The sequence below is a fragment of the Scleropages formosus genome, chromosome 12 (assembly GCF_900964775.1).
Source record: "Scleropages formosus chromosome 12, fSclFor1.1, whole genome shotgun sequence".
NCBI classification, from domain to species: Eukaryota; Metazoa; Chordata; class Actinopteri; order Osteoglossiformes; family Osteoglossidae; genus Scleropages; species Scleropages formosus.
Genome location: NC_041817.1, coordinates 9,351,961 through 9,377,301, shown reverse-complemented (window position 1 = coordinate 9,377,301; position 25,341 = coordinate 9,351,961). Strand labels below are relative to the sequence as shown.

The 25,341-nt window shown below is 37.7% G+C and overlaps 1 protein-coding gene across 1 annotated transcript; it reads right to left on the bottom strand.

Annotated features, from left to right (window-relative positions):
• Positions 1–234: 234 nt before the first annotated feature.
• On the bottom strand, positions 235–20,306 carry sfrp1a (secreted frizzled-related protein 1a). Its single transcript, XM_018744026.2, has 3 exons — positions 19,555–20,306; positions 12,309–12,389; positions 235–1,922 (listed from the first exon to the last, which is right to left on the bottom strand). The coding sequence occupies exons 1-3, from the start codon at positions 20,078–20,080 to the stop codon at positions 1,600–1,602; spliced, it is 930 nt and encodes a 309-aa protein (XP_018599542.1). The 5' UTR covers positions 20,081–20,306; the 3' UTR covers positions 235–1,599.
• Positions 20,307–25,341: the final 5,035 nt, after the last annotated feature.

The following is a 25,341-nucleotide window of genomic DNA, read 5'->3' as shown; positions in this document are numbered from 1 at the left end:
AAACCATATTCTGTGAGATAAATTTCTACTTAAATAAAATCCAGATAAATGTGTTTAAACAAGAGACCATAAAGCATACAAAATTTTAAAATCTACCCTCTCAACTAATAATTCCATGATCAGCCAGAAAATGTATAGAAAAGTTGAGAACTACAGTCTATTCATTAAAATGGTAATGCCATATATACAAAAACAAAAGAAAACTGTCAGTTACTATAAATGTAATTGTGTGAATACCATTTATTTAAGTGACCAGTGATAAAATTGAATACAGTTTATTACAGCACAGTTGTTTCAGCATAATGTAACTACATTCAAAATACCACTGAATACTTGTTTCCTTAATGGTTAACAGTCTGCCATTGGTTATGTCATTTGAACACAGAAGAAAGATATGTCCATTTCAGCTGTTCAGTACTGACCACTTAAGTGACAGGACAACTATTATTGAAGCCGTTAGGCTCCCTTCCAGCCCTGAAGCCACCATGACTAAAAAAAAAAAACTACCAGTTGCATTCTGTACTGGTGCAATAAACGGTTTAGACTGTAACATGCAAATCTAAGGAGGAAGTGGCTGGTCTTTGCTGGACACTCAAAAATCAATCTGTTGTTAATTAGGGTCTACACTGCACTGAAACTACCAAGGCAACGAATAAGTGGAATATAGCTGGTTCAGTTCCGAGCAGTTAAAACAATTGCACACACAAGCAAACTGTCAGTCTGCACTCAAGACTGCACAATAACCATTTAATGTTGATCAAACTGTATTTTACATCAGTAACACTCATATCATTGTGTTTTCAAGTGACCAAACATGCCAGAAGAGCTTATTGTAATTTTAACTAATTCTGAGTATAACAATTATTCTTACAAAAATGTTAAAAAAAAGAAAACTCATGCCAATTATCACTGAAAGAATTCTATGAGAAACAACTGGATGAAAATTATTTCTTACAGCTGCAAGATTGCACAGTGGTTTACAGTAACACACCCACACTTAATTGAAGAATAAAAGAGAAACATCTTGTGTCATCCTTTGTCATCAACACCAATGAGTATTATAGTGCAGTAATAACTTGATAAGGCTAACATACTCAGAGTAAATAAGCTTAAAGTTATGGAGTTACTTGTTTTTACGGAATGACCGAAACTGACAAAAATATTAGTAGCTAGTTCTGTAAATGACGCTATCAACAAGTGAGAAAGATTCACTAGACCAATGACTATAGCCGACAATAATAATGTTCTGTTGTATCTCAGCAAAACAAAGGTATTAAAAAATGTTTCAAATAAAGACCGGAGCAAGTAATAACCCATTCCATTATTTTTCATTTCGGAAGCTATGCAGATGTATGAATGTGGCAATTTATTTTTTATTTACTTCGAGACTTCCTCTCTGAGCAGCCCCAGGTTCCTTTTGCAACTTGTGCTTTAATACTTGGTTAGTACTGCTATGTGTGATCCTGTTCATGGTGGACAACAGGAGGAAAAGAGAATGAATCCACTATGACACTGGAAATAGATATCTATATTTAAAAAAAGATTAGGGTAATTCTCATTGTGCAAGTTCTGATGCATCTAAAGATGCAAGAAACTGATTTAAAAAACAGTCTCGAAAGCTGGACACTTGTGGCTCCTCAGTTTCTTTACAGCCTTTCTGAACTCCTTACTGGATTTGTCCCACTTGTGGATGCCAGTCAGTAGGTACTGCTTGTCTACCTTTCGCCCCATAATCAGGTAGGTGTTCCCCAGGTGGTCAAGTTGCTGGCAGGGGCAGTCAGCCCCATTCTTCAGGTAGAGCACTAGACTTTTTAGGTCCTTCTTCTTCAGGTTCCCCAGCTTCAGTGCCTTCTTCTTCTTCTGCAGGACAACCTTGCGATCCAAATTCTCCTTTTTTACTTCCTTGATCTTAGTCTTTATGGCTGAGAAAAATCAGACAGATGAAATATTAAACATATATAAATAAAAAGGAGCCGTCCTACTTACCCTCAGACGAAGTCTAATTCCACTTTGAAATAACGCAAGACAAATTTGTCACATTGCCATGGGTGTGTGATGTCACATGTATCTATCAATTACCTGCATATATACTAAGTACTGTACTTCAAAGCCCTTCTGTAGCTAGGCATGCGCTTCGCCCAAAGGAAAATACAGTTATGATACTTTCTAAATTATTACTTTGAAGACTTCAAATCAGTGACAAGCAAATATTACCTGTTAAAAATGCTTTCAGAAATCAGGTCAGCTGCAAATTCATGGAAAGAAATTCAGTAAACTTCAAAGGATTTATTTCAGCCTTGAATCATGACTCAACGCAGACTGCTTCCCGTTAATAAAACTCAAGCCATATACCAATTTACCATAATAATGACTGAATACATACCAATTTATAACCCCCTAAAGAGAAATGCAATTTCAAACCTCATTTTTTTTTCCCCCCTTCCTGACAATGTTCTTCCATATTTATCATTTCCTCATGTCGCACTTGTGTTTAGGAAAACAGCTGCATTTTACTCTTTTTGTTGAAAGTTTTTGTTAAAAGAAAAAATGAAATTGTTTCTTGAAAATACACCATGCAAACTAACATTGCTGAGAAGATACCATACCCTTGGAATTTAGAACAGGCATTTACTTTTACACGTTTTACAGAAGCAACTTCATGTTGAAAGGCTGCAAATGTAGGACCTTTCTGTGACTAAAATCTCCAACCCCTTCATCAAAAGTCCACCTTTTCAACCATTGAAAACTGCAGATAGATTTTTAAGTTTCCTGTTCCCTTCATGGTTTACCCCAAGAAAATAATGTGAACAAGTAATCACACACACTTGTGCATGGTTAAGGTCACAGTGGAGGTGGCCAGTGAGGGTGGTAAGGTTACCTTGGGGCACACTCAAGATTAGAAAAAGAATCAAGTCACATAATCCTTCAAGGCAAGGGTCAGTGCCTGTCAGGAAAAACAAAGGGAGTTTGATGGCCAGGGGTAATGAGTTGCAAAGCTCAGATGGACAGATTCACAAAAGACCGTGGAAAGATTACACCAGGGAAAGCAGAAAGAGAGCTCTGGTGTCCAGTGTCAGCTTTGCTTCTGGGCCCGTGTGGATCGTAATAACACAAGGCCTCTCTGGAAAGGCCTGACAGCCCTACAGAGGAAGAAGAGGGATCTAGATAAAGGTTCTTTCTGTGGAAAATCAATCTACCAGCCTTCCTTTCGATTTTCCCAGTACTGGAATGAGTCCTCAAATTGCTTCTGTCTGCATTCTGCTTCTCCTGAGATAACATGAGCAGATGTTTTCTGTTATTAGTCAATTAAGAAAAGATCAGTGCTCTTCACTGGCCTCTGTCTGAAAGCTCTGATACAGGGAAGGCAGGATGGGTTTGTTCAATGAAAACACTTAATTTTTCAATACTGCTGGTTAGTTTCCATTTATAAGGAAAAAAATTAAAATGTGTAGACATTTAAAATAAGACCTATTTGAAAATGAACATACTGTCACTTTACTGTCTCTCAATATGTGGTCCGACATTCCCCCAGTTCTGCCTGTATAAAACCTCTGATCTCTTTCATCTCTGTCCAAATCTAGCTCTGTCTACCTCCAATTTACGTTAATCTGTCTGATCTTACACTAAACTTTTTTCAACCTCCTAATCTCCTCGTTTCCTTCCCCATCTCTGTCAAAAAAGGTGCAAGCGCTGACCCCATGGTCCTTGGAGTAGCTGTTACACAGGCCACATCTCTCCACTGAGGATTAGATCTCAACACCCCGAACGAAGAGAGGTGACTACACTTTCGCGGAAATGAGAGTACAACGGGTGGTGTCTAGCTCTTGATCCACTGACTTCAGTAGTTCAAGGTCCAGACTGCTGACCCCCTTGTGAACCGCAGCCATTTGCCACCTTACAAGGAATTTCTCCCAATTACTGCCTAGATTAGAAAGCCCCCTAGAAGAAGACAGCCACTGGAAATCAGATTTATTGCCAATTATCCTTATTAAGCTCGATTGGCCTATATTGCTTGTCAGCAAGCAGACCACAGTGTAACCAAATCCTCTACATGCACCACTGAACTTCCACTAATCCCCTCTGTGGCAAACAGCAGAAATGGCAAAAAACCATAAAATGTACCCCTGAACAAACATTTACAATTAATGTTACATTCCAGGTGGCATGAATGAGGCCAAATTCATCCTCATTTATTTAAATAGCTTTATGTGCATTTTTGTTCATGCCGTTGAAGTTATTTTACTCTGCCATTTGAGTAATAAAATGAGTAATGTATGTCTGGTACGTTTCCTGGCTTTCTACAGAGCCTTTCAAAATTTAAAAACTGCACATGTGAAGCATTTAATTATAATAAGCTGATTATTTAACGGATATTTAAAAAAAAAAAAAAAAAAAAAAAAAAAAAAAAAAAAAAAAAAAAATCCAATATCAAAAGGAGTAAAGGATCCAAAAAAGCTCTCTCAATGCAAAGTTAACAAATGTGAAATTTACTTATCCACACCTAATGCATCCTTCTCTGGCCCATTCTTACATCTGTAGCATCACAATCTAAATTCCATTATGTAAGGCACTAATATGACCCTTCAGCCTGAGCCATTCAATTGATTTTCCAGTTATTTTCCACTTCATTAAACAAATGGAGTGCATTTGTTTTTTCTTGTAAATTTCTTAGAACTACATTTTTACACAATTTCACAAATTACTTTCTCATGTAGACAACTGATTTACTTGCTGTCGATTTTACAAAAATACGAGTTCTATTTTTTCCAAATTTAAAAATGAACACATTTTACAAATTAAACATTCAGTAGCTATGCTAAACTTTATTTTACATGTCCCGTAACCTTCATAAACTGAATATTCCAAAGTGATGTCAAGGATATTAGTTCAAAAAAAAAAAAAAAAAAAAAAATGTAATGTTTACCATATACCCAGGTTTAATGTATAAACATTTTTTGCACATATACTGTGACAATTCATTAGTTCTAGATGTGGTAAAATGTTAGCAGACCTAAGAGAACATTCAACGGATCATAACTTGTTTCATGGAATATAACTTAAAAGTATAATTTATTGATTTCAGACAGAAGTTTGTCGGTTATTTTAATCTTCTATATTTCAGTTCAGAAGAGATCTTTCTTTAATGCCTTATATGAGAAGGAGCTTAAGAACACAGCAATAGCACCTCACTTAAACCATCATCAAACCAAATGTTCAATCCAAGATGAGCTGCTCTGTTCAAATCCATAAGGCCTGGACACATTCACTAATGTTAAAAAGTTCAGCCAGTTGGACACACGCATCTAATAGACAGGTCATGTTTCAATAGACAGAATGGTGGCATAAACAGACATTGTACATGAAAGGGTAGGGTTCCTCCCCTTAAATTATGCTGTCACCAATACTGCTCATCTCTCTCCACAGGCTGCCCATATCAAATTTAAAAGTCTTGTTACTGTCTACAAGGTTTTCAATGGATCTCCTCCACAATATCTACAAGAACATCCATCCCTGTACTGCAGCAGGAGCCCTTCATTCCTCCACCTCTGACTTCATGGTGGTCCTACTCAAAAAGGGCAAAGAACTAGAAGTCTGTTGCTTCTCAACTTTGGCCTGATGGAAAGAGCTGAAATGAGCTCCCTCTGCTTCACAAATACCAAATTCCTCCCAGAATGGTCTCAAAACTTGCAGGTCTGTTTTTCTCTGCCGAAAGCAACACAAATCACAAATATCACCCCATCTGCCATGAGCACCTATGTATTTGCTAATTAACTGCAATTTCTGCAGGCAGCTACTTGAGTATTTTGTGCCAGAAAGACAGCAATATCGGAAAAGCACGTCATGCTTTGATGTGCCACCAACAAACCCTGTCTGTATCTAAAGCCCTGTCTGACTAAATGCAGTTTTGAAAATCCTGAATTTTATTTTTGGAGACAAACAGCAAGTGAACAATTGTTAATGGAAATTGATAATGAACAACATTGCTACAATGTACTGTATTATATAGGACTTTTCAACTACACCCTGAGGAAATGTTAGTGAGAAGCAAAAAAGGCTTCAGAAGTTTTATCATCAACAGTTAAGGTTCTCATAAAATTGTTTGCCTTGTTTTGCCAATCATTTAAAGACCACGCTTGGATAGAAGTGTTCAAAATTCTAAAAATGTGATTTCTGTAATGCACCAACTGTAAACATTCCCACAATACCCATTGAAATTGACATTACCTGAAAACTGGGTTATGCAAGTATTCGAGTATCTTTATGAGTGTATTTTACACAATACGCAAACAAAAATTTATTCCTTTGGCTGACACGTTTCTCCAAAGTGACTTACAATTAGTTACCCATCTAGATAGCTGGGTAATTTCATTGGAGCAATTAGGGCTAAGTACCTTGCTCTAGGGTACTACAGCTAGAGCTGGAAATCAAACCTGCAGCCTTCAGATCCAAAGGGAGCAGCTCTAACCACTACACTACCAGCTGTAGTGATTTTAATCCTTACTTTTATTTAAAAAAAAAAAAAAATAAATAAATAAAACTTTTCCAAGTTTGTCTGGACACCTTTTACGGCTGCTCATAAATAGAGATATAAATAAGGCCCTGCATCACTGATACTGTATATTTTTTTTGGCTTTGGTTTTACAGAATTAAGCAAATAGCATCATAAAATATTATTGCGAAAATATGCACTCATTTGTTCTCTTGCCATTTTGTTAAAAACCACATTATATCAACCGTTGACTTGCTTTTAAAATGTTTACTTCTGTATTATCTAGATGAACTTGTCTAGGATTGGCAATACAAAAAGCACTGTGGAAAGCAATTTTAAGTTGAAACAGTAACCAAAACATGTTATTTCCACAATGTTTGTCTTTCATGTTACAGAAATTAATCTCTGGTCAAATATTTTATTGACATGTAAGGCAAAGTACATGGTTCCATTATTTTCAGTGACAAAAACCGGGTTGTCATGAAAAGTCTATTTCCATGCACTCTTCTTCAGAATACACTTAAGTTTAGGATTTTTTTTTTTTAAAGTTAAAATCCATTGCTCTATAATCACTTCTTTTCTGCTAGCCCATTCTTTCCAAAAAACTCAGCATACTGACATTATAATCGTATTTTAATAGAGGGATGCACATACTGTACTTAAACTTAGAAAACCACCCATCAGTAAAATGCATACATCATTACCTTGCTGTAGGTGCTGTTCACCATCACTAAAATATGCTGCACTTGAGTCTGTTTTGCAAACTTTACAGAATACTACAAAATTTATATTTTATTCATAAGAAGGTAACTTACAATTTTAAGCCTTGAATGTTTTATAAAACTTTTCCAAGCTGGGTCTGGACACCTTTAATGGCTGCTCAGTCACTCTGGCTCCAGCTGCAGAATTTGCATGTTGACACGTGCATAAGTGCAGAAGTGGAAATTCCCAACACAAACCCAAAATTTTTATAATGCATGTTCCTAAAGAGTACATCACCAATGTTTAAAAAGCCCTAGATACTGTGAACATGACATCTTGTTGGCAAGCCTGGTCTACAATTAAGACAAGTTAGTTTATTGGCTATGGCTAGCTATTAAAAATTTCAAGATGAATATTTAGAAAGAAGCCAACATACAGATACAAAAATTCAGCAAGTGAAACATTTTTTGTTTTGTATGAGCTGCACATTTATCCAGCTATGACTAGCCCATGAACTATCCACTACCAATAAAGTAATAGACTCCTTATGACAGTCCCATGTGCCCCCATATCATTCAGGGCTTCTTTAATGAGCTACTAAAACATGTACTTCAGCTTGAAAGTACTGCTAATATGTCTTAGATTGGGCATAAAAATGCACACACTTAAGAGATGAGCACTCTTCATTTTTTCCCCTCAAAAACAAGAGAATATTAAATATGTGTTCTTCCCCACATCTTAAGTAGAAAATATGAAGTATGCTGGGAAACCATAAAAAGACTTAGAATTTACATTGTACAACTATAATCCAGTTCATACTAAAAGTGAAACAAATGTAACACTTCCCCTCCCCATCCCCCAATCTTAGTCAAGAACAGATCCAAAATATTTAGTTTTTAAAAAAAATCTGGGGATAAGCACATTGCCATCTTCCAATATTTAAATGAATATTACATTAAATTCAGCTTATGATCTTAATTTACTTCAGAAATGTAAAAACGGCAAGTATCCAAGATCCCGAGTCGGGAGATAAGGGATAGATACAACACTTGGCAAACAAAAAAAAAAAAAAAAAAAAAAAAAAAAAAAAAAACAAAAAAAAAGCTATGCAAGCTACAGTATACGATAAGCTCGTTGACTAAGAAAGTAAGGTAACAAAGCTATGTTCAGGCTATGTACTGAACCCAAGAATGAGGGGTGGTAACGTACAGCTGTGCCCCATGTAAATGAGGTTACCATCCTTGAACAAGTGGCTGCTGTTGTATCGCTGCCTGGATGAAAGGGCCCCCCTTGAAGGAACATCTTAGCTATTCTACACAAGCTTGGCACCAAGTTACAAACCCTCCTAATTTCATGCCAACTTAAGGGAAGGGGAAATTTAAACACAGGAACAGACAGAAAACGTCAGCAATGTAAATAGCCCCAACCACTAGAGCCTGAGAGGCTGGCCACATCTCTGATTGTTTCATGCTAATTATTCCAAGGCTTATAACTCACATCTGGCAGAAATATTCTTTGCTTTAGTCGCTTCTTGTCTGATTATTCTTTCTGCTTTTCTAATTTTTTCTTATTATTCATTTACTGGCCACCTTACCCCAGTGTAATTCCCCCCCGAAAAATCACATTTCGATATAGGCAATAATTTTTCTCTTTTATGGTTATAATTACTATAACTGCAGTTTTTCCCTGTACTTGAGCTTTGATATGCATTTTAAATATTTTAACTGTTGGCTTGTACACACTTGCTGTGAATAGTGTATGCTTAAGGTTTCGGATAAGTTATGATACCTGTTGTAAGCAGACAGATACTTCCACATTTAAATATCTTCATGGAGGTAGAAATGTGGCTTTGACAGGTGTTTTTGCTTTTCTTCAGACTAAGAAAAATACATTAAAACAAGACAAGCTCTGTAGTGGTGGCTAACCATTAAGCTTTTTAAGTCATTACGTCACATAGTTGTCCCGTGACATGTGTCCATTCACACACTGAAAAACAACCGTTGGCTGACAATAAATGAAGCACTGCACTGTTGGCACTTCTGGCATCTAAAATGCACATTTTTTTTTTTGTTTATAGGAATAAGAACAGATGCTATGTTTAAATAGAACTAGCTTGTAAAGATTTACTTAATTTAACCGTTTTCCGCATTCAGCACTATAAACCGTAATGCCAGAAAATACCACAGTTGTACCAGTTTTCTAAAATCGTTAGCACATTTTTGTAAACTACATACATTTATCTGGTAGATACTCAAAATGAAGACAGAATCCCTACAGATTTATGAGGATGTCTTCTGAAATACAGTAGATGTTAACCGGCCTCTGGAATCAGTCCGTTTTAAGAGTTGATTACGGTCCAGGTCAAAGAGCATTTCCCCTAACACAACATGTGGCACATTTGCAACAAAAAAAGGATTGTTTTATGTATTATTAATCCGCAGGTTCTGGATGAGCAAGGCCACTTGATCACTCACAGCTGGGATTGGTTTAAAGCATTCCACATTTTCAAGCTAGAATTACTATATGCCTACCACCAACCCAGCAAAGCAGAGTTTAACTCTCAAACAGGAGAGACTTCCATGAGGCAATGGAAGTACAACTAGATTTGATGGCAGGTGTTCAAAACAACCATCAATCCCAGCTGGATTAGATGAAATACCAAGCATAAAGAGGAGAAGTAGAAATGGAAAAACATCCATTATATGCCTTTACTCCCCTTTGAGTGTGCAGGAAAGCAGAAACATTTAAGCAATGTGCAGTACCAAAGACAGACAGAAACATGTTTGGGGGGGTCATATTACTGTTTAAATTAAAATATCTTCATGTATTATGTTTGACTGCACATCTTCAGTAACACCATCTTTGACAGCAATAATATAATTCTTTAAATTTTTTTGTTATTGGCTGAATTCAAGAGGACAAAGGAGACCTTTCAAAAACCAACCACCTTGTCCAAACTCTCTGCTACCAATCCTATTTAATTACACAAGCCTTGGTTGAGTTCTCTCTTTGCATTGGAGGAGTACCATTTCTACAAATGTTCAAGCAAACAAAGATCCCATATGGCTAGTATATCTACTCATGGTGAGGAGGTATGGACCAATGAAAACTAGAGCTTGCTTTGTGGTTAAAGTTTCAGGAGGTTGGTGACCTTTAGTAGGCCATATCTTTTCCTGCAGCACAGACAGAAGAATAAATAGTTAAATTTACAACCCCAAATAACTACTCAATAAAAGGTTAAGTGCTTCTTGGAATTACTGCTAATTCATTCGTCACAGAGCATTAGCCCATTAACGGGCAATACAGACCATGACATGGATTTAGCAGGGTTAAAACTTCTCTAGATCTGTTATTTCAACATGCTGCAGGTGTTTCTTGCGTTGAGTAGTAGTGTAATTCTGAATATCCCTGGAACACAGTTTAGGCATTATACTAGCATGGTGATGGGGAGGAAACACACACACACACACACACACACACACACACACTTTCTGAACCACTTGTCCCATACAGGGTCGCGGGGAACCGGAGCCTACCCAGCAACACAGGGCGTAAGGCCGGAGGGGGAGGGGACACACCCAGGACAGGACGCCAGTCCACCGCAAGGCACCCCAAGTGGGACTCGAACCCCAGACCCACCAGAGAGCAGGACCCGGTCCAACCCACTGCGCCACCGCACCCCCGCGGGAGGGGACACTTAAATTCAAATGAGAAGAGGAAAAAAAAAAAAAAAAAAAAAAATTCCTCGCATCTCAAATTAAACATTACATGTTAAGGCAGACAATTTCGGGAGCACACCTACAGAACACTGATTTAATTATTTTAAGACTTGCTTGATACATACTCATGATTTTCTTAAATACAAATTTTCTAAATACTTCAGAAACAGTGTAAACCATAACAGTTTTAAACCTGACCTGGTCAAAGTCTTATAAATTCTTGTGTAATCAAAAACAGACCTCTGTCTACCGGCCCAGTAAAACATGACACGATCTTGGAAAATAATTACATTCTGAAATGTCTGCACTTCTGGCTCATCATATAAACTCAATCGTCAGTAAGCTACTTCCCATGGAATGTAGACTGATTACAGTTTTAAAAGATGAATTTTATTCCTTCAACTATAAATCCACTCCACAGTATTTTGACTTACTAAGTTCCTTTAATGCACTGTCATCACCACAAGAATTTGGAGATCAGTTTCGTTACACATACTGGAAGTGCGTACATGTAATGTGTGTTTTGATTTTAAATGAAAAAATGTTACCAGTTCATTGATTTTGAAACCACCGTTCACCATCTATAGAGTTTTATATTACATAACGGGGCTTATTCTGAAAATCAAATGTACAGTACCACTGGCATGTTTGATTATAGTCTCCCCACCTGGCACCATCTACACTCTTGATATACACTACATTCTCAAAGAACTGCAAATTAATCCTTGCTTTTTACATCATTCATAGATGAACAGTAGCCAACAAAGCTACTCCAACTTTGATAATGCTGATTTTCTTATATGAAAGGGTTTCCACTTAAGGCCATACGGTGTAACTATGTTTTATCAGGTAGTTTTTTTGACAGCATGAACTCAGACATACATACATGAATCTAGATTATGAAAGAAATTGTTATGTAGTGGCAAAAAAAAAATCAGAGGAACAATTAACTGGTAATATTGTTACTGTGATTAACAACAATTCCATGCAAAAAAATCATCCATCCATACACAGGAGTTTTAAGCTGAAAGCATATGAAGACATTTTGTAAAACATCTAAATGTATATCCTTACATGTTTGTCTGCCATTTGTGTATCATTCAATTTAGCAAATCTAGATTCTTATGGTATGGCCAGTAGTTTTACCGGGGGGGGGGGAGAAAAAAAAAAAAAAAAAAAAAAAAAAGACAGCGACTATTAGATAATGTGCTGATATTCCACTGTTTCTTGCCGAAACTAAAGAAGCACTTGGCAAAATGCGATAAGGCTTGCTGTGCTGTTTCAGTATGTGCCGAAAGGTAAGGCTGTATAGTTTGCTGTCCAACCTGAAACACTTCCTTAAACAACCGTCTCCCGTTAAAGCTGTGGCAGTTTGACAGGAGGGTACAGCTCCTTACCAAATTCACTGGCACACAAGTGCTCCAGGATGGCGTCTGTTTTCATTTCATTATCACATGGTGGACAGATGGGGGAAACGCCTGTAAGACAGACATGTAGCTGTTAGAGGTGAAGCAAACAACGCTGGCCCCAGATATGACAGCAAAGCAGTGACATTTCCAGGATTACTGCTTCCAGAGGCTTTAACTTCTTTTTAAAAGAGATTAAAGCAAAATATACACGCACGTTCCAATACCCCATTTATACAATATGTTAAATTTATACATAATACCCAATAGTGCATTTACATATTCATTCAGGAGACACTTTTCTCCAAAGAAACCAGTAAAATTACAATACATCCCATCAATTCTTTAATGAAAATAAGCCATTATGAGCAACACACACACACACACACACACACACACACACACACACACAAAAACCGCTTGTCCCGTTCAATTATACACAACTGCTATTGAACACAATGGGAAAACCAGAAAAACTCAGTGTCTTGATATTTTGGTACACAGAACCACCAATTTCTTAAAAGTTAAATTATTTAGAAAATAGATCATCAGAATGAAAGCTTCATCATATCAAAAAAAATAAACACTATACTTAAATTGACTTAAGGCTAACCATATTAATTTTTCTTCAGGAAGAAAAAAAAAAAAAAAAAAAAAAAAAAAAAAATTACATTTATTGATTAATCTCTCACAAACTTAAAGTAATTTATGATATATTGTTTTAAAGAACAGCAATTATATTGTAGATTTTATTTTTTTATTTTCAGAAGGGGGGAGGGGGAAAATCAGCTTCAACCATTAAAGTATTTCAATCAAAATTATTGGATTTTACAATTCAGCATTTTTCACACATAGCCAAAGGTTATTTTGCTCCCATTTTTCCTAAACTTCTCCCCTCAAGTGATGTTCAAAGGGTATTTAGCAATTATTATAAAGTGTTTAAAATACAAATCAAAGGAAGAACTGATTCCAAGGTTGCGCAGCTCTTACACAATAGGTCTCAGATTCCACAAGAATGAGGGCTCTTAAGATCTTAAAACACTTATCCATGTTGTCACAAAGTAGGCTGCATTGGGATTATCAGCAAAACTGAGTTATGAACTCACATGAACTGTCTCATTTCGGAGCTCCTGGGATTAATGCTAAACGTGACAAACTAAAACCCCTTGTGGATGAATCTGAACAATTACACCCAGTGCCTTTGACATATGTTAACGCCTTATCATTTGTAAATGATCCATTGACCCGGCCTTGTCTTGGAATTTGTTTTTTTTTTCCTTTTACAACATAACTAACACCACGACCTGCAATAAAACATGGCTGCTTTTTTTTTAGGTGGTAACCAAAGAGTAAAAAGAATTAGCTTTATCTTTCCACTCCTCTTGCTTCATTCCTGGGCCATAAATACGTTGGTTTCTTCCACCAAGGAAGAGACAGAGTGCATTAAGATTCGAGAGAGCTAAACATGGGCTGGTGTTATAATGATCAAACATTGGAATGGGACATAGCAAAGCAGAAACTACCATTTAACCAAGGCTGTGATTTCACTTCTCTTGCAACTGTGAGGAGTTGTGAGATTGAGTGGATCTGGCCATGCATTTACAGCCCCTGCACTCTCTCCCTGCAGGAAACCTCAATCCAGCTGGCGCTTTGACTACTGCTGCCAGGCTACAAGGATCCAGACCTCCCTTAAGGGATCCAAGACCACTTTATGGCAGCAGCAGCTGACCCCAGTCCTCGCACCACAGCTGGATGTGTTATGCAACACCTTTTATGTCCACTTCTCCCAGCTTCATTAGTAAGTACTTTTAAGATGCCGTTTTGTCTTCCGTAAAACCCAATCAAATATTAATAAAAGGTCTGAGGTCACAGTTTTATCAAAAAAAGGCTGTCTTCACTTCTCAAGGCTCCAAAATTCTGTACATTTGGCTTTTGAATTTCAATGAGGTATATGGTAATAGAACTTCAAAGTTTGAGGATTTTTTTCCCCTTTTGGGGAAGGTGCTAAAGTAACAGCTTAATGCAGTCAAGCCAACAATGCCATTTAACCTTCTGAGGAACACAGTAGTTTACAACAGAAAATTCCTGAGCTGGGACAGTAGGTATCAAATGTATATTCAATCCCAGTTTGCATTCTATTGCATTTGTTATGAATTTTTGACTGTAAATTGCCTGTAGCATGTCAATGTGTCTGTACATGAGACTACTCTGCGATGGCCTAGCTTCTCATCCACGAGGTAACCCACTCAGCCTAGTGCCCTGTGCTTCCAGGATCTCTTGGATGATCAATTACAGACAGACAATTAATGAATAAATAGAAGAAAATTCCTGGAGAATTAAGTATTAAAGCCAATATTCCAAATTCTTATTAGACGATATACCACTAGTGGTAAGATGCACAATGCGCAGTGGTTGCAAGTTAGAGCGCGTAAACAATCCTGTTTTCTGGCATATGTCATAGCAGGGATAGCTCTAAATGACAGTAGCTCTTTCAAAATTTTTTAGGGAAAAGTTCAGATCAAAGTGATTTACACTACAACTTTATTTTTCTGCAAGAATTCAACAGATGCTATCATTACAACATTTGTTACGTCATAAAGCTTTTGTTAAGGGAACCTTTTAAGCAGAAACACCTGCAGTGTGTCTTCACTCAGTTTTACATGTATACATTGTACATTACATAAAATTTGGAATTTTATTTTGATCACAAACAAGATTTAACAAGACAGACTAACAGGCAATTTTATGATCTTCCCCACCAAATAATAAATACAAATATATCTATAATAAATAGAAATAGATGGGGGGAATACTCCTTGGTACTGAAAATTGCAGTTCAGTCCTACACTTTGCATCTGAATAATAAACCCAAAGACTGGCTATCAAACGCTTAAGCAACTGTAAATTTAAGACCCTGGTTATGGCCTACAAAAGCCTCAACAGAATTGCTCCCAGCTATCTACAAAACTTGATCATTTGATACACCCCAGACTGCTACACTCTTCCACATTTGACCGCTTGGTGGTCTCACACATGAAAGGTAAAGCATGGTGATTCTTGGTTCTGGCTCTGTTGTGGTGGAACAACCTCACCCCCCCAGCTAAAAACTGTTGAATATCTTTCCTCATTTAAATAGAGTCTGAAAACTCACCTCTTCCAGACTCACTTCGCCCATGAGCTCTTAAATTCATGTAAGATATAAATGTTCATGCACTATAACTTTAAGATCATGCCTGGATCAATCCGTTACACTTCTACTCCTGTAATGTGTCCATATGTACCGCAAAAAAAAAAAAAAAAAAAAAAAAAAAACCCACACACTACTAGGAAGGTGATCAGAAATCATTGATATTCTAGTAAAGTTTTTATGCAGCTACTCAAGTGAATATCGATGCCTATGCTGAAAGAAAAACTGTACTGAATCACACATCTGCAACTACGCCTCTTTCTCAATGTAATACAGAAATTTTATTTTTTTTATGAGATGTACATCGCTTTGGAGAAAAGCGTCTGCTAAATGAATAAATGTAAATTCTTCTGTTTGAGCAAAAGAAGACAGCCATACAAAAGCCTGTCCCCTCCTAGATTATCATGTAAAGCCAAGGAGGAGTTTATGCCTGCAGAGGCTATGATGAAACGAAGCTCCCTCCAAAGGGGTGGCTCAATCAGCCTTTGACTGGACCAAGAAGAGTATTGTGCACAAGGCAATAAACCCATAATACAATCCAGCTCCAGGATCCACTTCAAATCTGCATTAATCATGGAAAGGGGGTGGAACAGGCTGGAGGGTTTCTATAGAGAGCAAACTATTCACTTAGCCTTTCAGCAATGTTCAATGTGATAGAGAGTCACCAGTATTAGTTTTTATAAAGTGCAGATTTACTGAAGTTAATTCCATGGATAAATTGCATGGAGAAATAAAATAAATGGGCTCAACTTTACTGCACCGATCTGCCCTTCCCTCATCTCTTTGCTTGAGACGTTCAGCGGACACCTTGCCGAGCTAGCTACTTAAGTACTAAAATTATCAGTATGTAAAATGTTGCATTTCCAATAAGCACTGCTTAACCACAAGCTTATACAATAGGGGGGAAGGCATAACTTCAATCCTGAATTTTAATCTATGTGGAAAGAACAGAATATCAAAAAGGTCATTTAGTATTTCTGTACAGATAACAACGATACCAACTCATCTTCAACATATTAACACATGACAGGAAGGTGTGACATGGTTCTGTTTATAAAGAATTTTGTACTCATACTGGACTCTCCTTGAATGAGTGGTTTTGCATCAAGAAAAAGGCCAAAATTACTGGAAAAGACCTGGTTGTTCCATAGCTAAGAATGCATAACCAAATCATAATATGAACTGACAGGTTAACAATGAGTCTCACATTATTTTCTCACAATTAATACTTTTGAAGATATGCCTCTGAATGAAACGAATTTATAAAATCAAATAGTTCTAAAAATATTTCCATTCAATGGGTAACTCCATTATCACATTCAAAAATCTTTCAGATAAAAGTACAATGCCTCATCTTCCATTATTATTCATTACAGATAAATTCAGACATCTGAAAACCATTTTTTGTACTTGGAATGAGCTCCTCAGTCGTGCTCCTGAACTTACATTTCGCACTGAAAATCTTTCAAATATACACTCATTTTCACAGAGGTCTTAACTATAAAAATCAATTTCTTTATACATTCAGGATTGTGTAAAGGAATGACAATGTGTCATTGTCACATACTGCATATTGTTTTTGAGCAATCTTGCCTAAGTCTTGTGCAGCAGGAAAGACTCAAACCTGGAACCATTACAAGGTGACAACCGTAACCAATGTGCTACTTGTTATTCCCATTTGATTAATTTCTGTTTACACCTGTTTTTAACAATAGTGATTTGGATTTATTAGCAACAAAACAAGTTTGCTACATGGTAGTGTGCCATATCAGGGACGATTTAAAAATGAAACTTCTTGGTCAATTCAGTTCAGTTCCTTAACTATGAGGCTACGCTTTAGGTGTCTCCTAGTTTTTTTTTTTTTTTTTTCCTCCCCCTCCCCCCCTTCTTTTCTCCCCCTACTGTGATAATTCATTTTTAAAATATTCCAGTTTTGGAGACAGACTGATGGCATCATGAAAAAGTTCTTTCACATGCACTTGGAGAATGTACTGCATTGCATTCCACTTTTTGGAATGGAGACAAGAGGGTCAAACTCAGTGTCTGACTTACCATCCTGCTAGTGTTCCGTGACAGTTTATGGAGATTGCCATTTAATCTGTGGTCTAACCCTTGTGATAAGATGTGATCTGCAATCATCCGACCTGTGTGGTCATGAAACCCAAGATGACACTTCTTTGCTGCTTTCCAGTACAGGACACAGCCTTCTAAAACACACCGTTAAGTGTACTAGTGTGAGATATTTAACACACACACACACACACACACACACACACACACACACACACACACACACGTGTTTTTAAAAGTGTCAGCCATAGACCATTATGGAGGACCATTGAGCCAATGAATGCCATACCTGGCTAGTTTTAAAAGACTTCAATTAATGGCATTTAGTCAGAAGGAACAACTGAATGATAAGATGTCATCCATCTTCTGTTTGGAAGTAGCTGTAAGTTCCTTTAATGTCTGTCACGTTATCCAATTTTCCATAACAATTTCGCAATCAAATGCAAGAATTGAGTAATAAGCTGGTGTGCAATTCTGTCTTGCAGCTAAACAGGGGGAAGCAATAGATTCAGAGTTGGAAATTCCCTCCAAATTTACGAGGCTCCACCAATGCTTTGTACTTTCCCTTGGACTATATAGTATCTTTGTACAAGTACCAAGGTGCCTTCTAAAAGCTTCCAGTGTAATGTAACGCAGCTCATAACACATGGGATTCCAGAATTCAGAAATGGTTCTTTTGTGGTGCTTTTAAAAAAAAAAAAAAAAAAAAAAGTCACTGCCACTGGAAAGTGTCAAATCTGCCAGAATATGAGCATCAGCTTGCCATAACAGTACATTAACGCTCACTCCCAAAATATAACATCACACAATCAAATGGGATCCCAAGCCATTTTATATTTATTGTAGGCTCTCCGGCTGTAAAAGTCAGTATAAAACGTGCAGTCTTATACTGAGGATATCATTTCAGGATGGAAAACCAATCAGTTACATTTCTGCAGCTGAAAATGTCAAGCAAGTTTGGAAATGGCAATAAGCACACACTTTAATATTTTGTGTATTTGTGAAACATCAAAACAATGGGTTAAACATCAGGGCTTAATACCATTACAAAAGAAAGTTGTCATGAAATGATAGTTTTGACAAATTCAGTGGTCAAGCATCTTTCAGTGATCTGCACAAGTGTTTTTGACAAGAGTCCTAATATTGGACTCTGAGGGAAGCTTGTGGTTTCACTATTAATGAAACACAGCTACATTAAACAAATTACTTAGTTTGACAGATGCAATCCCACAAAGGAGACATTTTCATATTATGTGGATTTTTTCAATTATAGTCAGCTATTTTCCCAGAGTAATTCCAGTTTTCCCCATTTCAACTGAATGACAAGAACTCTGACCCCCTAATTACTTAAGAAGCATATCACTGAGAAAAGGGGGACTTCGTAGTCTTTGCTATCCAGGCCTAACTGGCAAACCTTAGAAAGATGCTCTCAGTCGCCAAATGTGTGAAATATTCACATCCGGTATATAGTGCATGGGGGAAAAAAGGCCAGAAAATGTGCACCGCTTATTAAGAGATAAACTGATACAATTCCAAAGATAGGCATGCTTTACATTAAATTATAACACCTTGTTTGGAGTGCCATTATGGGTTCCAGATAAATTCAACTTTAGTCATTTCTAATCAATTTATTGTGGGACACATTTCTTTGGTTTCAAAAGCTGGCTCTGACTTTTCTGAAAAGGTTTGAAAGTCATCAGGGTCATAGCTGGTATAACTAAGTTTACTGACTTGAGTTTGTGAATAGGGCATGCAAGCAGATCACAACTTTCAGACTTATGTTCTAAACCCATACAAAAAAAAAAAAAAAAAAAAAAAAAAGCAGCTCCCTAACCTAAAACCACAGATCAGTCACAGTCATCACATTTCTGAAACCTACCTGGAATTTATCCGTTTTACAATGGTCCTAGTGTGCTGGAATGCTGAGACAGGGCAAGACGGTAAGATGGACCTCAAGGAGGCACCCAGGACTGGTCTTACCTGTGGGCTTGGTGGCTTCGCTGGCATTTGATGAAGTCCTGGAAATGCACACATCCCCTTCAGGAAACTTGTCACAGGTGAGCATGTCAGGCCAGGGGAAACCAAAGGCCTCCATGATGGGTGTGCAACCATCACGGACCGCTTCGCACAGCCAGCGGCAGGGATAGATGGGCTGCTCCAGACACACAGGGGCGAACAGGGAGCACAGGAACAGCTGAGTATTGGGGTGGCAGTTTTTGTGCACCAGGGGCACCCAGCTGCCCGCCTGCTGCCGCACCTCAGCCATAGTCTCGTGTTCCAGGAGGTTGGGCAGCAGCATCTCCTTGTAGCCCACGCCATGGCAGAGGCGCAGGTCATCCGGGATGTCCACACACCGTGGCGGCTTGACATAGATGGACCCGGCGTGGTAACCGTCTGACTTCCAGCTCAAGTAGTCATACTCAGAAGCCCTGCTCATGTAAACCAGCTTCAGGATCAGAGCCATCTGGGTGAGCTGCAAGAAGCATGATCGTGGAAAGCCTTTCATGGTCAGCAGAGTGTGCAGGTCTACAGGAGCCAAGACAAGAGGCAGCCTCTTGAACAGCCAAAAGAAAAACTCGACAGCTTCGGAAGCACGTCGTTCCAGTCAGTAGAACTTCAAACCTCCCAACAGCAAGGCTGAAGTTCTTGCAAACACCGGCGTGCGCGTGTATATGTGCGCTGCTGTGCCAGCCCCTGCTCCTGCAACTGGTTCACACTGGTGCGCTCCTAGGTAACACTGCTCATAATTCAACACAGCCCTCGTGCACGGGGGGGCGGGGGGGAGGCTGTTCTGTACTTCTCAGCCAATGGGAGCAGACCTGCCTTCCGACACACAAGTGTCAGTCAAAACCCTCAATTATCCAATCAGCAAAGATTGGCTTTAGCATCCCCCCACCCCGTTTGGCCCTGGTGGGGGAGCAAGTTCTCTTTTATTTCGTTTCAGTTTATTACAGATGTACATTCTTTTAAATGCTTTTTACTCAAATAAATTCAGCCCTTTAGCGCTTCACGTTAAAGTTAATTATATTTTAATGACCCTGCCTGTTTACTAATTCAATTGAAGCTAAGGCTTGCTCAAATTGACATTATTTTGGTTATTATAAGGACAGATTATCATTAAGGTTGATATTATTGTCCGCGTTTCCCTAGTTTACGCAGTATAAAGTTCGACTAGGGGGAAGGGGCGCTGTGTGAGAGGGTTAAAAAAAAAAAAAAAAAAGTTTCGCCCGGTCGCGGTTCGGCGGCAGAGGCGAGCAGCTGTGCACTGGTGTGGGTGTCGGAGCTCCGGTACTGCAAACACATCGGAACCGCTCATTTCACGGGTTCTCTTGCCGAGACTCGCAGCACATTTCTCTACATGCGCCACTTTAAATTCGTCGTGATGTCTTTCGGCTGGTATGTGGCAATGACGGGAAAAGGAAACGAATTAGCCTTCAGAAGCTTCTTGGAAGACGCACGTTCGGGAACCTCATCATAGTCATCCTTAAAAATGACGACCTAAGTGTGACAAAACGCATGAAGCGATTTGATTTCATATCGCCATTACGACTTTAAAGTTAACGTTAAAACAAACGTGTAGCTGTAAGTGTATATTATTTAAATACCCCATCGCTAATGAAATCGGCAATGATTATTTCATTTAGGAATAAGAGATCACTGTCCCACAAGCCCGCATTAGGTTTCCAATCACTAAGTTAACGTAGCCTACATACTGATACTGTATATTTCCTTCAGAAAATGCCTACTGCAAATATTGGAATAATGAATTGAATAACCGAACCGAACGGTTTCCTTATCTTTCTTTCCCTATACTAGCCTAGCGTCCTATGACGTTTTGCTTTTGGGCATGAATATCTTTAATATACCGAAAAACATTGTTCTCGCATCTTCGACAATTTCACTGACAATGTTTTTAGGCTTAATTTTTAAACATTCTGACTTGTCTCCGGGAAAACGCCTAAGCCCCAATTAAGAATAACCACTAAACTAAGCAAATGTGCGGGCCACTAACCGAAAAGACTTAGATACTAACACGCTGAATACCTGAATCTATGGAGGTGGTGGAAAGAGCGTAATTGAAAAAGGTTCTGGTTTAAGCTTAATGGGAGATGACTCTTTTCACGGCCCTGAGAACCTGTTTGCCGTTTATTTGCGTGCCATTGTCTTGCTAATCATTAGCAAGTAGCTACTCATTGTTGAACCCATTAAGGAGCGCGTTGAGAAAGAAGCGCGTGCTAGCGCGAGCGTGAGCGCGCGCACGCTACGTTCGGCGCGCCTAGTTGGAGCGGAAAGGCCGCTGGCAGTGCTGAAGCTGGGCGCTTCCCAGTTCTAACGTACCTGCATCTGAAACTGATTTCATTTTGAATAGTAGCATCTCGCAATTCGCAGCATCCGGCCATGTTATACATCGGAGATTTACTGTAATAACTCCTAATAAAACCAAAATGTTATGTCTATAGGCGGTTAAATCATCGATTGATCTTAGATCAAAACATCTGATCACCATACGTGTAATTATTCAGCTGCTTTTTCTGCTGTTCACATTGAAGCAATTGATGAAATTTCCAAATGAATGACAAAGACATTTTGTAAATTGTACACCTCATCTGGAATTTATTCGCTCTTTAACGTGCGGTAATTCCACATATTTTACAGATTGCCTATATGCCATGGTCGGTATAAATTACTGCACATAGAAACGATTCATTAGCTGGAGTACAAAAGGCTGGCGAAGTTTTGGATGCTCTTGAAATGGAAATTTTGGGAAAAAAAGAAAAAACAAACTTCATACATTGGAAGCAAACGCACAAATCACCTTTTTGTTTTATCTATTAATTGCACGTCTAACTTTCTTATTTGTGACTGTAAAAGAAACTCAATGGCATGGTGATTAATGCCTTTGTAATTACCATAGAACATCAATAAATTCTGTGGTATGATTGATTGGATGTGGTATACCCTTTCAAAGTCTACATATTATTGTGATTTCCTTAGCATACTATTTACCACAAGCCAATAGCAAAATATCTCCCTTGTAATATGGAAATAATGGCATCGCTGTCATGAGATGCAGCAGATGCTTCATAATGGTCTATGTAAAAAAAAAAAAAAAAAAATCGTATGTCCTTTTTGCAACATATCACCACTGGTTTGTAGATTTAGTGAAGCTTTTTGTGGTTTTATAAAATCACCCTAGAAAGCTAACCAGTAATTTATTTGGTCATGGACTTGTACAGATCTCTCTCAAGTTATCTGAGACAGCCAGAAAAATGCAGAGTGCAGGTCCGGTTTTAATGTGAATTTATGTGGGCCTATTAGGTAAAATGTTGTTTATAAAACATGCAAGCGGGTGTCCAACAAGCATGCAACTCGAACAGCTTTATGAAGTGTTGGCAATGAGGAGTTTGTATAAGGATGGCTGGTAGAACAACCTTTTGATATATAGATGGGGAGGGTAGGGGAAAAAGGCTGTTGGGAGACATTATTTCTAAGAACACCAGTGTCTTGGTGCAGATGAATGAGACAGTTTCTTTTTTCTATGATGTGGTGGTGAAATTGGTTGTTTAAAAGAAGCTGTAATTTTGATATTCTGCAAATATTCAGGCATTAAGCCAGCCCAAGAATAAGAGCCAAATCAGACAGAACCAGGTAATGTGGTGAATTTACATATAACAACCAGACTTTGTCTTCTGTAGCTGTTTATATGAGATAGATGAGTGCTCTCCTTCAATATAACATGTTTTTGGGCTATATGAACAAACTGGATCATGGGTGTCATTAGCAATTACTGCACAAAATGAAAGAAAACAAAAACCAGTAATTAAGTAGCTGCTTCAAAGGCACTGCAAGGCATAAAAAGTAAATCCAAGACATAAATGGTAGCCTGTCAAGTTTACTTAAAAGCATTCCATTCAGTCCAAACAAAAAGGATCTATATATATATCCTGAAAATTCCATATCCACATTCAAATGGCTTTCTGCAGAATTTTCTCTGTTGCCATCATCAAATTGTAGCGCAAGGAAGACATATCTGTTTATTTTCTTAGTAACGTTGAATGCTAAACCAGGAACACTTTTCTAAGGTTGGTGTATGCTTTAACAATGGAGAATGGCTAAATATTTAGAGTCAGGGCCCAGGAAAATGGACTATGTCCTCTATGGGGTATTACAGAAATCCATTTATACCCAGCAGTATAAATACATACACTAACATACATGTGCAAGAATCTCTCATGAAAGTATATCTGGTAGAGCAGCCTGGCCTTGGAGGTACAACTAAACATCTGCCTTCTGGAACTGGCCCTTATCAGCCTACAACAACTCTGTCAGCATAGTTTCTATACACATATGGCATAGGATGTAGTTAGGAAACAGGTAAACAACAGGGAAGAAAGATCTAATTTAGCAGTATAAGGGAAGAACATTTTCTACAATTAAGAATTTATGTGCATGACACGTTTTCTCCCAATCTCCTCCATGTGTTTTTACTACAAGGTCAAATAGTCCCTTGAAGCAGTAATTAACAACTTTTGTTAGTATTAGTTTTATGCTCTGGGTTGAATGGGGCTGATGACTTTAATGTCACACCACATAATTCCCTCAACTAATGTAACTGACTTATCACAGGGAAATTAATCCCGTGAATTTTCACTGTAGGCCTCCTGCCATCACATTTGAATCAACAGAGCTTAACAGAAGAGGTCTAAGTAGGTGGCCCATTAGTATTTAATGGAGGCCTGTTGTGTGAGGAATGGTGCAGATCCTTATCAAAACATAAGAATTTAAGTCCACTGGATCTCAAGTAATCATTTAACAAACATAGCTATCACCAAGATAGCAGCATGGCATGATTTAAAAAAAGCAAAAAGGGACCAATAAAACAACGTATGATATCTCATATAATCTACACTCACACTCTCTTTGGAATGTTTTTTTTTTTTTTTCCAATATACGTAGATAAATATAGTCTTAGCAAAAGCTTATTCAAAAAGCCCCCACTAAATGAAATTAAAGAAATACATCATAGTTGCAGCACTGTCTTTTACATACCAATGGAAATTTGTGTCTAATTTTAAGACATCTGTTCATAGCTGTTTTACATATATATATAAATATATGAAATACACAGTATTATAATACACTATTTTACTTTCATGAGGGATTCTTGCACAACACACACACACATATATATATATATATATATATATATATATATAGTAAACCTTGTGATGTATTTAAATTTTATCTAACCTTTATGTTACATTATCACAGTTATAATATAGAATATATCTCACAGTGGTCTAAATTTAAAATCTCTCAGGAGCTTGATCTTGACAAAGGATTATTAGAATCCATGTTTCTAAATTAAATGTTCTTAATACCCAGATATAAAATACTATCTTCTTCTTTGAAAAATGCATTTATTTAAAGACAATTTGGCAGAGAATTTTATAAAAGACATAAAAAAGTATTCTTATACTTTTTGCGGCTCTGTTTGCCCTCAAGTCATTAATTAGTATTTAGATGAAACCTTTGCCCAGGGTGATTTACCATATTAGAAAGGCTATACTAAACTATCTACAATCATTCACCCACTACAAAGCAGAGTAATAGGACACACTGACTGCCTCACATGTTTACAGACCACAGCCTTGGTGTTGGCTTTCCTGTATGCATTACATTTATTAATTTAGTTGATGCTTTTCTCCAAAGCACCTTACAATGTTAATCTACCAACAATTATTTACCCATTTCTACAGCTGGGTT